Source organism: Manis pentadactyla, chromosome 1 (assembly GCF_030020395.1).
Source record: "Manis pentadactyla isolate mManPen7 chromosome 1, mManPen7.hap1, whole genome shotgun sequence".
NCBI lineage: Eukaryota > Metazoa > Chordata > Mammalia > Pholidota > Manidae > Manis > Manis pentadactyla.
Window position 1 is genome coordinate 123,675,032 of NC_080019.1, and position 17,623 is coordinate 123,692,654.

Sequence of the window (17,623 nt, forward strand, 5' to 3'; positions counted from 1 at the left end):
GTGGTGAGTGTTGGGACAACACACACAGGGCTTACCACCCCTCACCCTGCCCAGCCAGGCCTCCTCCAAGGGGCCAGGAAAGGAGACAGGAAGTCTGTCAAGCAGGCTGTGCCAGAGTGACAGGTGCGCATTCAGGGCTGGTCATCAGAATGAGCATGAGGCAGGGCACCAGAAACCTGGGTGGGAGGCCCAGCTCACCCTACAGCTCAGAGAAGTGACACGTCCTCAGCTCCTTGCTTTCTCTCCTGTCAAGTGGGGACAGCACTGTCCTGAAGCTCCTATGTGGTTGCATAAGGTCCCTCTGAGAGGTTGGACATCAATGGGCTTAGAGAACAGCACAGACCCTCCCACGTGCAGATGGGCCACACTGGAGCTGGGGTAGTTGACACAGGCTGGCTTGTCAGGGTCAGCTTTGGCCTAGTATTTCTGCCTGTGGGGAATTGTCATAAGGAAATAATCCTAATTAGATAAAAAAATCTTCATCCATACTGAGATTAATCACAGTATAATTTAAGATCACAGAAAAAAACAGAAAGCATCTAGGTAGCTGAGAACAGGGAAATGGTAAAGTGAGCTAAGGTTTATCTACTCAATGGAACCATTCAAAACTTTTTCAAAGACTCATTATAGTGATGAGTGACATAAACTGAAATGTCACAATATAGCTCTACTTGGACCATTTCTTAATTTCTTTGGTTTAAATGAGGGTTTAATTTCACATTTTTATATGTAAAAAATGACTCAGAACGCTTTACATGTAGAGTATAACTATTATTTTGCCTAAATTTTATAAAAGTTACATGTTGGGAAAATATTAGAAGAGAATCAAAGAATTAATCAAGTGATGATGTTTGTATAGTAGTAAAGTGATAACTTTTGTTCTATATTAATGTATTTTTCAGATATTGTTTTATGAATGAGTGCTACTTTCAAACAAGAAAAAGAAGTAAACATATTTTAAAGGTAGTCTCTGTACAAAAGGGTGAGCCTTACACTACAGGGGTGGGGAGGGAGAGGAGAGGCGCCATTAACTGGATTTTTGCGGCAGACATCAGACAGGACCTCCTGAGACATTAACGCGAAGGAACAGCAGTGTTTCTGACGAGGCATCCTGGGCAAGCCCAAGGGCTCATGACCCCACCCACCACTCCATTCCCCCTTTCCCAGGGTAAAAAAAAAACACTGTGAAAGAACTGAAATAGTTAAGAACGCACCACTTATACAAAAACAAAATGATCAACAAAGCACAAAACAATAGTAATTTCTGTGATTTAAAAAAAAAAAAAGAATACCAAAAAGGCAGCAAAAAAGAGCCACGACAAACTCCAGACAGCTCAAATGGTGCCTGGTACCAAAGCGTCCTTCAGAAAATTGCAGCAGCTCCAAAGGCTCGGCCCGGCAGGAGCTGCACAGCTCTGCCAAGTGCCATGTGTGCCGGACCACTCAGCAGAAACACCGCGGGCTCTGCAGGGAACCCAGGGCTGCTCCTCTCATTTCATGACTATCAAATTGGAGTCACTCCTAACAACCATCTTCTTAGGCAGTGGATATCGGGCAGATTTAAAAATGAATCTCTGGCCTCAATATCTGGGTCTGTCCTGCCACACACCTTGAAATGGTTCCTTTCCCACCGCCTGACACAGGCCCCACAGAGGCAGGGACCACATGGAGAGGGACACTGGTGATCCAATCTACCACACGGACAGCCAAGCCTTGTCTCTGCACACATCGTTCCCACGGGCAAGGCAGGCTACTAGGCAAAACAAGGGCAGAGAGGCAGAGGGACTAAATCTTGTCACCTGCACTTCACAAGCCACCTTCCTAGTGCTGTGAGGCAGAAGCACCTTGCCCACCCTAACAACCTCCAAGGAGCTGTATTTCCGCTCCCTCTAGGAGCCCTAAAGCATAACCTAGCACATGATGGGCAGAGACCCAACAGCTGATGAGGGAGCAAAGGAGGCAGAAAAGGAGTATCAGGCATGCCCTGCCCAGACCTCCTGCTGTCCCTTGCTGGTTCTTCTGTCACAGTGTTTCATTCAAGGCCAATCCTGTGTACAGGACAACAGGACTGTTCAGGCCCCAAAGCCCCATCTACTTGAGACATTTCAAATCATGGGAGCCTTTGACCACACAGAGTCCTATAGCAAAGCCCAATCTATACAGTAACCAAGACGGACTGCCAGGAGTGGGGTTAGGGTTGGACATAGAGCTCGGGCAGGGCTCCCACGACTACAGAACCCTGTAGGGGATTCCTGTAAGCCTAGGCTTTGCCAGCACAAGCTGAAGCAGCTCGCTAGATCAGGCCCCTCATTTCATAGCTGGGGAAACTGAGACCTAAAGAGACAAGTGGCTGAGCAAAGGCACACAAGTGGTCAGAGGCAGAGCCGGGCCCAGCACCTCTGTGCCCGGGGCAGGAAGCACCTCCTCCAGCCTGAGTGGCCACAGCACCTGCACCAGGCCTGCCCAGAGAGCACATAGGGCCCACCTGAGGGGTCGGCAGTTCCTGCTATGTGGAGAAGCAGGCCTCCACGTCATACTGACCGGGGTCTAAACCCCAATTCTGCCACTTAAACGGCCATGTTGCCTGGGCAAGTCAATCCTCTGTCAGCTGATCTGCAACCTCCCTGGGCTAGGGGAGGACTGGGTGAGCTGACAGAAGAATTACAAATGCCAGCACTTCTCCCCATACCGTGTGGTGAACTGTCTCCTATCACTTTCAGACTCCCTGCTCAATAGAGCTCCCTGGAGCTTTTGCCTTTCAGCACAGAAGTTCAGAAGCCTCCATGGCACAGGAACCCAGCCTGTGGGGACCAAGTTCCAGCCAAAGTGGATGGGCTAGATTTCCCTGTATATGACAACCTGCCAGCAGGCACCCAGCTTCCCCTCCAGCTCCCGAATTTCTGGCTTACCAGGCCTCTTCAATAGTGATGGCTCCTGACTCCCCGTCTCACCTCCCATCTGCTTGGCTGGAGTGGCAGGACTCCACCAAACGGACTGGCTGTCCCCTAGGCTATCAGCTTTGGCCTAGTCTGGCAACTGCTGGAAACTCAACCAGTCACAGTTCGGAGAGCTGCTACCCTAAGACCCTGCAACAGTCTCACCCCTAAAAGGTTTAGGTCATGGTTCCCCATGAAACTGGGAGACAAAAACTGGGGGGCAATATGCAGGGTTCACTAATCAGTCAAGAATGGAGGAGAAGAACCCAGAAGCCTAGGACAACCCATGAATGAGACCCCCACCAAGGCTTCTAGTCCAGTGATGGCCAGACCTGCCAGCACTTCCAAAGAATCCTGACCTATTATAGACCAGGCAGTTGTGTCTCTTCTGCCCTGGATGGACTGAAGCACAAAGGATCCTTTGATTATGCACCAGAGTTTCCAAAAAAGTCTTAGTCACAATTTGGCCCTCTCACATCTAGATTTGATTAAGTACAGGTTCAAACTAGAAAGAACAGGATTACAGACTTGGATGGAGGGTCGTCTAGAGCAACCTACCATCTCACAAACGAGCAAACTGCCTCCCAGAGTGGGGACTCTGCAAGAGTCAAGGCTGGGGCCCAGGTGCCCAAGGCCAGGGACACCACACTGCACAATCTGTACTTTGTCCTTGTGAATGGGCCCCAAGAGCTGTCTGACCCAGGGCCCTGCATTTGAGTCTCTGTGCAGGAAGCTGCTGGAGTGTGGCTGGCCCCTCGCCCTCTCCTGCCTGTTTCAGTGGAGCTCTTCTCTCTGATATGGGCACCAGCAGTATTGAAGCCAGGGAAATGGAGGCAAAGGCTAAACACCAGGAGCTGCTGCCCCCAGCAGGTTACCTTTGGGCATGATCTGATGCATGGCAACCGAGAGGAAGAAGATGGAGTCGCTGTAGTAAGTTCCTGAGCCGGCGCTGAAGTGCTTCTGCATGGCCTCCACGACAGGGAAGAGCTTGTCCGTCAGCACACCAACATCATGGAAGACGACCTGCAGCAGGGCACAAGGAAACCACAGGAGTGAGCAAACTGGTAGTGGACACCTGCACACCCAGGCCCACAGAGGAGAGACAGCATGTCTCTAGGGTTCGAGAGCAGGGGGCTCAGGTGAGAGTTCCAGAAATGGGGAACAATGAGGAACACAGTCAGCAGAGCCGGCTATGGGGACAGGAAAGTCGTGTGGGAGGGGTGTGCAGGCACACATGTGGCAGGGGAGGGAGGAAGGGGTAGTGGAAGAAGAGTGGGAGCATGGATGAGGGATGGGCACAGTCCCTAGTCTGCTTTCTCAGCTCGACTTCAAGCTGGGCTACCCTGAAACTGGAAACCATGTTAAAATGTCTAGTCCTGAAACTCAGAACCCTCAGCAAATCTGGGCAGCTGGAACTGACCATGCACTACCTACCGCTCCTGGTGGCCACTAAACCTGCTCCACAGGCCAGTCAGACACTCCACCTTCCTCATCCATCAGTGTGAACAGGGAGAGGGCCACTGGAAAATGGGACACAGTAAACTCTTCCAGCAACCACCAGCATTTATTGAGGGTCCCAGACACTTTGGAGGTACTGTGAGAGGTGTAAGGAATAACAAGGCAACACACCCCTCAAAACACTTAGGGTCTAGAGATGTCACCAACTGTTCAACAGAGCTCTGCAGTTTATGAAGCACTCTCACATACACACACAGATCCACATGACAACCTGGGACTTCAGTTTTGCAGACCCACTATTATTGCTCCAAATTACAAATGAGAAAGCAGAGGCTCAGAGAGGTTGCACTTACCCAAGGTCAGGTAGCCAACAAGTGGCAGAGCCAGAACTTGAACTTTGTTTACTTTCTTTTACTTTGATCCCTGGTCTCCAGATTTCAAATTCCACACAATTTCCATTACAAATGCATCCTCTTTCTTTAACAGGGACCAACAGAGGAAAAGATCAGCATGACCAGTGATTAGAGTAGACAAGAGTACTAACAGGACCCTAATGAGTTGTTTTCCTTGCTGGACATTATTCCAGGTTGTAAGTCCATCCCACAAGTAGCCCCAACCCTCATACAAGATATCAAATTACCATGCACTCTGCTCATATATGTCTTGCAAGTTTTTCCTGCTGCTCCATGCGACCTCAACATCTAGAACACTCCATTGCACCCAAAAGGCACTTGATAAATGCAGCCCATGTGGAAGCCTGTACGTTCCTTCTCCTCCTCCATCAGCCCTCATAAGAGATCTGCTGCTGCCCCCTTCCGCCTCCCTCTTCCCTGGGAGCCAAGAGGACAGGACAAGCTGGCGAGGCTGCTGCGTGCTGCTCAGCCACCACCATACTGACGCCAGGCCAAGAATCCACCCGAACAGGGCGCCAACAGCCAGAGGAGAGGCCACACGGATCCCCTGGCTGGCTGGCTGGTTGGCTGGCATTGTCAGAGGCTCTGCCAGCAGAAGACACAGGTGTCGGTGGTACCCGAGAAGCTCTCCAGCAAGTAGGCTCCATTTGCCCCTTACCTCTGCCCCATCCCTGTACTCTGCCCAGGGCACCTCCTGGCCGTCCCATGATGTAGGGGCCCTGCCTGCACCCACACAGACTTCCGTCATAAGACCCTTAGGATATCACCTCCCACAGCCCTGTCTGCTCTTCCCCAATTTAGGTTTTGCATTTGGACAGAAACCTGTTTTTGTCTCAATTCACTTAAGGATTTGCTTTTTTCCTAGGTCTACTGAAATTTCTGAAACACTATTATCAAACTTAGGAAAGCTTTTATATTGTTTTCTTCATCATTCTCTCTTTAAATCTTTAATCTCTTTATAAAATTTCTTTTAAAATTTCTTGCCATTTCTCTTCTAATGTACTATTTTCCTTGATCCTTTTCCTGATTGCTTTTTTCCTTACTTTGACTTTTTCTTTTTTGTGATCTAGAAACCTGAGATGGAGAATCCAGACCATTTCTGCTATTTCCCAAAACAAATACAAAAGTATGTCTTTTGCCTCCTACATCCATGCAATTGCCTCCCCCACCCCGCCCCGTGACCTCCTGGCTGCATGGGCATCATGGACCCTGACAGGTTTCCCCTCTCCTGCCTCACCCCCCCGAGACCAGCCTCTGAGGCACCTCTCAAGTAACTTTGCCTCTGAGGCACCTCTGAGACCAGCCTCTGAGGCACCTCTCAAGTAACTTTGCCTCTGAGACACCTCTCAAGTAACTCCCAAGTAAAATACACAAATTCATTTCTCTCTCCTTGGCTTTGAAACCTCCTATGGCTCCTCACTGCCCTCAAGTACCATCCAAACTCCCCAGCAAAGCTTAGGAGACCCTGGACTAGCGGCTCTGGCCACCCCTCCCACCCTCACCTCTGGGGATTGGGCAGAACTGAACCAAATGGTCCCCACCCTGCCCGCCACACCTTGGTGTCCTATGTCCTCCTCGTGTGGTTGTACCTGCTTTGTGCACACACTGTCGGGAACCCCTCCCAGCCCCACCCCTCCCTTGGAGCTCCCATCGGCCTGGTAAACTCCACCACTACCTCCAACTTTGCTCAGACACAGGCTCTGGCCTTCCACAGCCTCCCATGACTCCTCACTCAGCCTCTGCACCCTCACACAGCGGGAAACTCCACTTCCCTGACTGACTGCTCTCAGGTCTTCATCTCCACATCCAGTGATGGCACACTTCTTGAGGCCAGAGGCTGTGACTGCTCTGTGCCCAGGGCCCAGCCCCTGGCCGCATGACCGGCCATCAGTATAAGTTTGATGGACTAAGTGAACTGCACTTAGTTCAAGTTAAACCTCTCTGAGCCTCAAATACAGAAAGGCTAGCACCCACCTCCTGTGGTGGCCGTTGGAACTACCCGGGACAAGCAGGTAGAGCACCTAGCTCAGGCGCGGCCAGGCTGCACTTATTCCCAAGTGCTAGCATCCTGCCCCTTGCCCCCGTACTCGGTGCCCTGAATCGCCTCTCCCCACAGATCAGTCTTCACTCATGATCCAGCTTTTCCCTCTGAACCTCATTACATCTCCAAACCACTGCTGGAAGCTGAAGTTTGACAAGAAGCTGGCAGCTGACAAGAGGGTTCTCTCAGAAATGGAAGCCTCTGCATTCATGAAAAAGGAAGAGAAAAAATGGATATGTACAAACACATACACACACACACATTCAGAGCAGAGCCTGCTACAGCACAGCTACAGGAGAGAGATTTCAGTAGCCAGCTTATTCCCCCACATGGGCCTCCATCTTATCCCAAAGTTTCACAGGAGACAATTACATTCCATCAGCATTAATGGGTTTATGAGGACAAACTGTACTTGGTACACTGTTTCAAATGCTGTATAGTGAAGCTCACTCCAATGAGTATTTCATATAATAAATCTGCTTAAAGATAAATTATTATGTTCCATGGAATACACTTTATCCAACAAGATGCAAACCACAGACACTTTAAGTGTGAATCAAAATACCCAGGCTTCCCAATGTCTAAAACAGGTTTGCCAGCCGCGGTCTCCTGGGCACAGAGTGGGAGCCCAGCACACACTGAAGCTCCCAGCCTAGCCCAGGGTCTGGTGCCTGACAGGGGACAGGAAAGCAAGAGTGATGGAAAGAGAAAGAGGGACAGATAAAAGGCCACTACTCCCTGTTTATCTTCCCTTTCAAATCCCCCACCTCGAGGGCTGCAGAAAATCACTATATAACCTAGAAAAGCAGGAATATAAGGTGAGTCCCATACTGAAGGCAATCAGCCAATAAGATCCACCACTATTGTAACTTTTATTAACTTATCTATATATATATATATATGTGTGTGTGTGTGTGTATATATAAATATTCTATTAATTACAAAGTGCTATTTTTTCCACACCCAATTTACAAAATGATTTCTTTTTGAGTTCTTCATATGCATCTTCAACATTATTGCTTTTATCAACCCTAGAGTCACACTGAGTCATCCAGAGCAGTTTCCAAAACACATCATCCTCGTCATCCATTTAATGTTGGATACAACTCCTCATGAATTTATGTAGGATGTTGTCATTGGAAATGGTGTCTCAACCCACAAGGACCCACACTCAATTCATATCATGAAGGCAGTCAGTTTTTTCATCAGCCTATAATCATACATTTGTGGCCACTTAGTATCTTCCTTTTAGTAGTGATCTTTAAAAGCTCACTTATATCAATACTCTACACTCACTATCATATGAGATCAAAACCCCAGGAGTAATGACTAAATCTGTGTTAAATTTCTTGGCCTCCTTTTATTTTTAATTACTTGTGTCAAGTGACTTCTAAAGGCACCCAAATTCAGTAATGACTGAGGGTTTTTCAGGCTAAGGTATTCTCAAACTGTACTATGTTGTTTAAAATAAAGCATGCAGCTGAGAGAGCACTGTGTAATACGAGACTCTGGAAAGACTCAGCTCTTTTAAAAAGGACTGTCTGGGGATGGGGGAGAACGGAAGCTTGCCTCACATCCACCACATACAGCACTTTCTTGATGCTTCGACAAGGGCAGGCCAGAGCAATCAAAATGGCAGAGCCTGGCAGGGGCAGACATCTTTTGAGAGGCTGTCCCTGGGATCACTGGCACAGACAGGCCTGGAGAGCCAGGCCACTGCTCCCCTAAACATTTCCTGGAGACATAAAGCCATGCCAAGCCTTAGTTCAACTTGGTGGAGAAATTCATTTATCACTTAGCAGGGCCCACTGGGAGTCAGGTCACACCATGCTCTTGGAGCCAAAAAGGGAGGTGGCAGGGACTAGCCCTGAGTGCAGGGAGATGCCAGGTTTCCAGGAAACACCAGGCCCACTTGAAGAACAGCAGCCTCTCCAGCCACAGACAGCAGTGCAGCAGGAATGGTAACCTCGCCTCCCCACGCTCAGCCAGACTGTCGCTGGAGGAGCTGCTGAAGAGAAAAGGGACAGCACAAACCCCTCGGAGGCCCACCAAATCTAACTCTGCTGATGCACCCCACCACAGAAGACGTGGACTACAGGCCCAGCGCATAAGTGTCCACTTGCCCCAGGGGGCTGCCGGAGCTCTGGGTAGGAGGGCTTCTGCAGCATCTGGACTTGGCGAGAAAGTGTGCCATCAGCAGCGATGCTCCCCAGTGGGCTGGCAACATGCGTCCCCATGCAGCTATCACCCCAGCTCTGTGGGCACCCACTTTGGGCTGGAACCACACCACTAATGGGGAGGTGGTGCCTCCAAGGAATCAAGCACAGTCATGGGGTAGCAGCTGTGGGCTCACATGCTAACACCACCACTCAGTCCCATGGCAACCCTGGTCAAAACACTTTAACTACACCTCACCTACAAAGTGGGGAAGAATCATGCCCGTCTTACAGGGTTTTTACGAAAAATGTAGTTGGAGCTTGATAAAGGACACTGACTTCATCACCCCATTCCAGTACAGTTAGAATACCTTTCCTACATTGGATTTGAGAAAAGGATACGTTCTCTAATAAATAGTCCAAGACACTATATGGCAATCATCAGAGCTGTCTGGCTCTGCAGTGCTCTGACAGGCAGGGAGGGTGGCCGCAGGTCCTCCCTCCTACTACATTCAGCCCACACCCCTGGTCCTGCCTCTGCTAGGGGCTGCCCACCGCCCAACCTGAAGGTTCCTTCCACACTCTTTATGCTGAGCATGGAGTACCTATTTGCAAACCATGCTTCTAAAGTTACTAAAACAGTCCAAACCAATAGGTAAATTAAATGCAGTTATGAATTGAAGAGATCTTAATGTATCAGAAAAAGTCACAAAGTAAAGACATCTGCCTCACAATTAGAAATAACATGTCCCCCATACCAGCCCCCTGCTCTCAGATCTCCTCCAGCCTGGCAGGATACCAGGGAAGACAGAAGGAAGAAAGCCCTCTTTGAGTTCAAGAAGCAGGGCAGATCTTTCAGGTAAGTGACAAGCACTTGTCATATTCTCAAAGAGGAGCTGTTTATGCTTTCTTGGGGCAGGAAAATGTCCCCCATATTCCCCTGGCCCCACAGCATCCTTCAGGGCAAATTGGGGAGTAAGTTATCACAGGGTGAGTTGCTCTCAGGGCAGTGGGTAGGGACAAGTGAGCCCCACCGCAGGCTGGGCAGCGCCCACAAACACATTCCTAATCTGTGTGATTTTAGCAATCCTAATTTCTTCCAATAAGAGCTGGAGGGAAAATGCTTTTCTGGAAAAAACCTTCTTTTCTCCTTGCTTGCACTATGAATGTGAAGGCATATTTCTATGAAGAAAGAAAAATCTGCTAACAGACTGGCAGTCTTCCAATCCTACAAACATGCCAAACACTTTTACACCTCAGGGCCTTTGCACTGGCTGCTCCCTCCATTCAGAATGCTGTCCCACAGAATCTTCACATACCTAGATCCTTCCAGCCATTCAGGTGTCCATTCAAATGTCTCCTTCTTGACCAAAAATATAGCCATCCCCCAACCCCAAAACTAGTCCTGGCTATTTCATTGCCAGATTTATTTTCTCCATAGCACTTATTACCACCTGATATGTTATATTTTTAAGTATCTAGTCTTTTATTGCCTGTTTCTTCCCAGGCCACAGCCAGACTGTAAGGCACCATGAAGGAGGGAGCTTGTCTGTCTTGCCCAGTGCTACGCATCCAGCTCTTAGCAAAGTGCTTCATGTGCACTTGTAGCTCAGCAAATACTTTATGGAGGAAGGAGTGAGCAAATGAATGGCAGAGACAAAAGCACCCAGAGGAGAGGGCACCATGCAGTCCACTCCAGGACATAGCCAGCCTGCAGGGCCTGTTCTGGGGAGACTCTGAGTGGAGGTGCCTTCCCAACCCCTGGGTGCCAAGTGCTTCCCCATCTCCATCCAAAGGAAAGGAATTTCTTCCACATAGGACTGACTTTAATCCTTTGGCATATGGGTCTTTTTACCTTCTACCTGCTGGCTAGTATATCCGGTAGGGCTGGGCTGAGGTATCTCAGTTGGAGCTGATGCCTAATAACTTTTATACCTCACCGGCAAGCTGCTTCAGAATAACTATGTCGTATTTTTAAATTATATGTCTGAAATTATATCAAAGGTGTTTCCTTAAATGATGTTTTCCTGGACTAGGGAACGGTAGACACACAACTGATTGCTGGATGGGTAGGGCAACACAGCATTGATCTCTTTTTTTAAGATCCCTATCAAATCCTAAAACATGATCAGTTACCAGTGGCTGCAACTGGTCTCCCTCCAATAACTTTAACTCTCTTTAAAACAAAGATCTCCCAGGCTAAATGAAAAATGCTTTGAATTTGTTAGCTTGAAATGAAAAAGCTAAAAGTTACAATTCATGTACAGCTTTTATGAGAAAAGAAAAGTATTAATCCACAGGGTGGGCACTTCCTTAATGTGACTGTTATCTATCACTTCTGCAAGATGTCCTAGATATAATTTAATTTTGTCAGGCAGAACCACATGCAGCTGAAGAGGAAAAAAGAAGCCTGCCCATCTAATTTCCAGCTCCCATTATCCTGACCCACTTTACTAACAGCTCAAAAGCTACAGCCCCTCCTGCTGTCCTCACTACAGGGCAACCAGTCGCTACAAAACACCTCGTCTTGGTTTTGAGATCCCTCCCTGTCTCATCTCCACCTCACACTCCCGGTGCCATCGGCAATTTCCAGATAACCAGATCCACAGTTGCTGTCCTGGGACCCCTACAAGATTCCCAGCATTTCAGTGGAGACGGGCCATATTCCAGATCTCTAGAACCTTGCTGGGACCAGGTGGGGAAGCCAAGGATGTTAGAGGGGCCCCCTGGATGGAGATGACCAAGGGCCAGCCAACACCACGAGGGCACGTGTCCAGCAAGCCTGCGAGCTCCAGCCACACTGCAGGAGGGCAGTCTGGGCCCAAAGTTCTCCAACCTTCATGTGCTCCAACTCTGACTTCTGGGCTTGTCACAATGCAGGCTCCTGGGTCCTGATCCCAGACCTTCGGAGGCAGGGTATGGGTTAAGGTGCAGGAATCTTCATTTAAAAACCACCCCAAGTGATTTTACTGCCGTGGTCCCCAGACACTTTGAGAAGGGAGGTGACAGGTGGCCTTGCTCTACCAAGGGCCAATCAGATGGCCTCAGGGGACTGGCAGGGTTCAGCTGTGGAACCACGGGCAGGAAGGCCATGGGCAAACTTCCAGAGCATGTCCCCAGGAGAAGGCCAAGGTGGCAAGGCGGTAAAGATCTGGGGACAGCTGACGGCTCCGTGGAGGGGAGGGGACTACACCATGCCACACACCTGCCAGTCCTTCTCTTGGGCTCCTCCGTCTATCCCACTCGTGTTGCCACCATGCTTTATTTTCTGGCCTGTAATGGAGAGAGATTAGTAGCAAAGACAAGCCCTTCTCTCCTTTCAAACCTCAGTTCTCTGTTGGCCCAGGAGCCCCCAACAGAAGATCAAGGAAGAGCAGGATTGAGGGAGGGAAGAAGAGAGAAGGCACTGGACCCAGTCCCCCTGGGTGCCCAGCGAGGCTGCACTGCCTTCCCTTCCCCTCCCACTGCCCTCAGCCTCCTCACCTCCAGCACTAAGAAGGGCTCTGGCAAGCAGATATAGAAATGGTGTTCTCCTTAGGATAGCAAAGTACAGAGGTTGTATACAGAGGAAGTCATAAAATGGCTGGTGCGCCTGGTGGGTGCTCCACTCGGTAGACCTGCACACACCGGGGTCCTCTGACAGAGCTCCAGGATGACCAGGGGAGCTACGGCTGATCGCTGGGGCACAGCCATGTCCTCTGGGTGAGGAAGAACCCAAGGAAAGACACGGTGGAGAGGGGTGGAGAGAGACAGAGTGGCTCAGGTGCTCTTCCAAGGCTGATTATGAATGACCCATAAGGTGACTTCAAAGGAAAAGTGGGGCAAAAAAGAAAGGTCTGTGCTTTCTTTCCGACTCAGAAAGTGTGTGTGACCCACGAACAGGATGTCAGACGGCGGCCTGTCTGTCCTGCCAGGCATTCTCCACACAGCTTGCCAAGGGGCTCCAGAAGCATGAGTCCGTGACTTCCACGGCACAGCGCACGCCACCCACAGCCCCACCGGCTGGCATTAGCTCTCCACCAGCTGCTCCGGCCTCTGGGGGCCGTGTGCTCTCAGCACTGAGCAGCCGGCCATTCTTAAAATGAAATGCACACAGTCACCCCTTGCCTTTTCCCAGCACTCACGAGATCATACTTTTAGTGACCTTTTTAAACAAACAACACTCACATAGTAGGTATAATCCTTCCTTAATTCACCTCTTTTATAAAGTTATGAGGTTTTGGTGTTTTACATTCAACGCTCAATTTCCCTGACAGTGGAAGGTAGTTTTCTACAAAATAATGTTTTCCACCCAAAAGATAAGAAAAGTAATGAGAGAGAAGGAAAGCAGCAGAGGAAAAGAGGTGGAAGGTGAGAGGGAAACTGGTATCACGAGTTCATGGAGAGATCCGGGCATGAGCTGGCCTCGTCAGCCTGCTCACCAAGCGGTCGACTGGCTGCACATGCACCAGGTCTTCACCAGATTCCTTGCTTTGTTCTTTTTTATGTGGTGATTCCCGTGACCTGTGGCCTCCCGAAGAACGCTGTGGTTTCACCATGAATGACACCCAAAGGGGTACACTTGGCCTGCTTCCTGCTTCAGCCAGGTGGCAGGAAGGCAGCCTCAGCCACTCGGCCGGCCCACACCCCCCGGAGGCCCAGCTGAGCCTTAGTCCCACGTGCCCCCGCTCCCCTGCTGGCTGTCCGGATGGGGACACAGCTGGAGCCCCACACAGGGCATCCACGGCCCCCCAAGTGCCCACGAGCTCAGCCCAGTCAGACTCCAGGAGTCTGTCACCATCTGAGGCTGTCCCGGGGTTCACGAAACCCTGTGTCGAGTGCTCCCCAAGACGTGTACAAAGGGAATGTCTATGAGACACACTGACCAACCATTTTATTTTAATAGTTATGGACTTATTTTGATAGGTAAATACTAGAAAAAGGAGTAAAAACACTTTAGAACTATGACTTCACATACATTTCCTAAGGAGAGGCTAAGCAAAAAGGGGGAAGAAGGTGAGTCAGTTTAAAATACACCGTGAGTAGGTAAAGCTGCAGGGAGTTCTAGGGTTATTGGTAAAAACCATGAAGGAAACATTCCAGTGCCCTGGCTAGGAGAACCCGCTCGCGGCCACGCTGCCTTTTGCGGGGAAGATGATGCGTTTAAAATGCCAAGCACAGCACAGCAGCCAGGAGGTATTCACAGACTGTGTCCCTGCCGTCCCCAAGGTCACACACGGCTGCCGTCAGAACAGGATTTCCTGACTCCTTCCAACTCCTCTGCTAAAGCCTCTCCGTTAATTCCTTCCCTGCAGCCTCAAGCTAAGACAGTCTCCCCAGGGGGTGTCCTAGACATGCACACCAGGCACTGACACATGCTCGTGGGACCACAAATAAATGAAATGAAATGTGTTAGGCAACATCGTAGACAAATATGATTTCATCCAAGCTTCACCATGACAGTGACCTTTAGGAAGGAGGCAGTGTGGGCAGGGAGGTGAAGTCACCTGTCTAAGGTAACTTGATGGAAGGCCAAGGCCCAGATTTGAGCCCAGAATTGTACAATTCCAGAATGTAAACACCCTCTCAGTCACCAGGGACTGCCCTCACTGCACCTTTATCTTATTTTATTCCCTCACTGAGGGGCAGAGCCCCACTGAGTAGGGACACTACAAACCCAAGCTCTGTCAAGGAGGTGCCATGTTGTTTACAGCCCTCCTGAGGCCACAGTCCAGGTCTGAATAAACTCTAGTCCAGAAAACCTTATGGCTCCCCTCACCCGATAAGGGTCCTTTTCCTGGCTGGTCCAGAATTCTCCCTCTCCTCCCCACCCCACAGCTTGCTTCCACCTGCCAGGCCACCATCTTCTGTCCCCTAGGACAGCAGCCTCCTAGTGGGTCTTCCCTTCATTCTCTCCTCCACACAGAGGCCAATGTGGTCCTTCTCTATCCAAAACCCAGAAACACCTGCTCCTACCACTCAGTCAAAGCCAGAATCCTCCCAGGGACTGCCAGTGGGGTGTGCTCTCCTCCTCTAGGTCTGACACCCTCTCCCACCACGTTTCCCCAGGCCACTCCTCTGTGGTCAGGGCACACCGGCTTTGTTACATCTCAAACACACCAGACCCCCACCCGACCCCCGAATGCTCTTTCTCCCCAGCAGCACGGCCCAACCCACCACGCCCTCAGGCCTCCTCTCAAAGGCCACCTTCCCATGACCATGTCCTATCCAACAGAAAATCTCAACCAACCCCACTCCTGATGCCTCTTACCCTGCCCACATATTGTAAAACTTACCTCCTAGGACAATACACAATTTAATCACTTGCTTATCATGGAACAACCAAGAGATGAAATGAAACCTAACCTTTTTTGAGCCCCTGCTTCACTGCATCCCAGGCAGCAAAGCAGACAAATGTTATAAGCTCACTTAATCCTCTTGTGCCAGAATGTGAGCTCCACAAGGGCAGTGATTTTTTTACCTGTTCTGTTCATTGACCCAATGTGTATCAATGTCCTGGGACAGTACTGCACCTATTAAGTCCACAATAAATATCGGCTCAATGAAGGTCTCACACAGCAGCAGTATTACATGGGGTTACGTGGGCCTTGAAAATGCTCATGGTAAAGAAAGCATTGCTCCTGTGCCCTGGCAGTCATAAGCATCTCCTGAGGGCCAGGCAGCAGCCTGTGGCGTTCCCTGTCAGCATTAATCTGTTTTGGTCTTAAGCTCCTGGGCTCTAAGGATCTTCCTTCAAGCTGTACAAAAGCACAGACCATTTCACTAAGGGACAGTTTCATAACACAGGGGGGAGACAGTGTCAGGCCACTGCCACCCTGTAAGGCAGCTCCCCAATCCCCACTCTGACCCTCCAGCCGCCCAGGGCACAGGCCCAGCAGCCCATGGCCAGGAACGTGGAGACCCCTTTGCTAATCACAAAAGTTAAAGTGGGTGAGCAACACGTGGAGAGCCAAGAGGCCATACAAATCACTAATTCAACCCTCATGTTTCAGACAGGGAAACTGAGGCCCAGAGAGGGGGGTAGGGGCTCTCCCCAGGTCACATGGCAAGTCACTGGGAGAGCCAGTCCCAAACCCGAACGCAGGTCTTCTCAGACAGCACTGCAGCAGTCAAGACCTGAGTAGAGGCTACTCCACCTTCAGCTGGGGACACCCTCGTGTCTACTTTCACCTACAGAGGTTCTGAAAATGCTGGGGAAGATTGGTCCAGCCAGAAAGTTTGGAGTGACGCTAAGGAACACTCAAGTTTCCCATCCTGTTCCCAAAGTTGTGCTCAAGTTTCCACCCCGACACAAAGGCAGCAGGACCCTCACCTAGAAAAGGGAGCCCACAGTGCACACTCAGGAGAACACGGAGTGGGCAAGGCAGCACCGTGCTGGGGAAGAGCTTAGCAAGGTCCTGGACAGGGGCTCATACCCCCAGACGAGGGAACGTCCTCCCAGGTGTGGAGGCGGGAGAAACTCAAGCACACACGTGTATGCAGATGTGCGCCTGGATACTCACTGCAGCGGTGTCCAGGATGACAGGAAGTTAGATCACCCTGGCCTTCCTCCCAAGAGAAGAGGGATGAACCAGTCTACCTATAATGAAATTCTACACAGCAGTTAAAATTACGGAACTAGACCTCCATGTATCAACATGGATACATCTCCAAACCATAACAGTGACTGAAAAAAGAAATATTAAAGAGATACATAATACGAGCACTTTTATAACTCCAAAATATGCAAAGCAATAAAAAACATACATTTTTTATGGACACATATATACATGGCAAAAATACAAAAACACAAGTTCCACAGGGCTTACCACCTTCTTGTGTGTGATAATGTACATCTCTGGAGGGAGTGGGATGGGGAATAAATGGCTGGGCTTTAGCTGTATGTATAATATTTATGTCTTTGAAAAAATAATCTGAAGCAAATACAGAAAAATGTTACCACCTACTTCACCTATATAGTAGGAACCTAAGTATCTGTTACATTTCTTTCTGAATTTCTCTATATTTGATGCTTTGTAACTTAAAATTTTAATATATAGAAAAATAAAATGCTACATAAGAGGAGAGAGAATTCAAGGTTGTGCAATGTAAATTAGCTGTCAAAGCTCACAAAAAGCTATTATAAAAATAGAAAGTCACTTACCTCAGGAAACAAGAACAATCCCAAATAAACAGTCTATAATCACAAAGAAAAGAAAAAGAACAAATGAAACCCCAAGTCAGTAGAAGGAGGGACATACTAAAGATCAGAGTAGAAATAAATAAAATAGAGATGAAAAAAACAATAGAAAAAAATCAATGAAACCAGGAGCTGGTTCTTTGAGAAAATGAACAAAACAGATAAACTCCTAGCCAGACTTATCAAGAAAAAAAGAGTGTACACACATAAAAGAATCAGAAACAAAAAAGGAATAAACACAATGGATACCACAGAAATACAAAGAATTATTAGAAAATACTATGAAAAACTATATGTCAATAAATTGGACAACTTAGAAGAAATGGACAACTTCCTAGAAAAATACAACCTTCCAAGACTGACCCAAGAAGAAACAGAAAATCTGAACAGACCAATTACCAGTAATGAAATTGAATAGGTAATCAAAAAACTCCCCCAAA

At 49.0% G+C, this 17,623-nt stretch overlaps 1 protein-coding gene across 2 annotated transcripts in view; it reads right to left on the reverse strand.

The window, feature by feature from the left end:
* Nucleotides 1-17,623, reverse strand: part of XXYLT1 (xyloside xylosyltransferase 1) — a 165,704-nt gene that overhangs the window by 127,058 nt on the left and 21,023 nt on the right. For both annotated transcript variants that reach the window (XM_057501364.1, XM_036875274.2), the window contains exon 2: nucleotides 3,812-3,959. In XM_057501364.1, coding sequence (XP_057357347.1) covers nucleotides 3,812-3,959 — 148 coding nt within the window. The remainder of the gene's footprint in view (nucleotides 1-3,811; nucleotides 3,960-17,623) is intronic.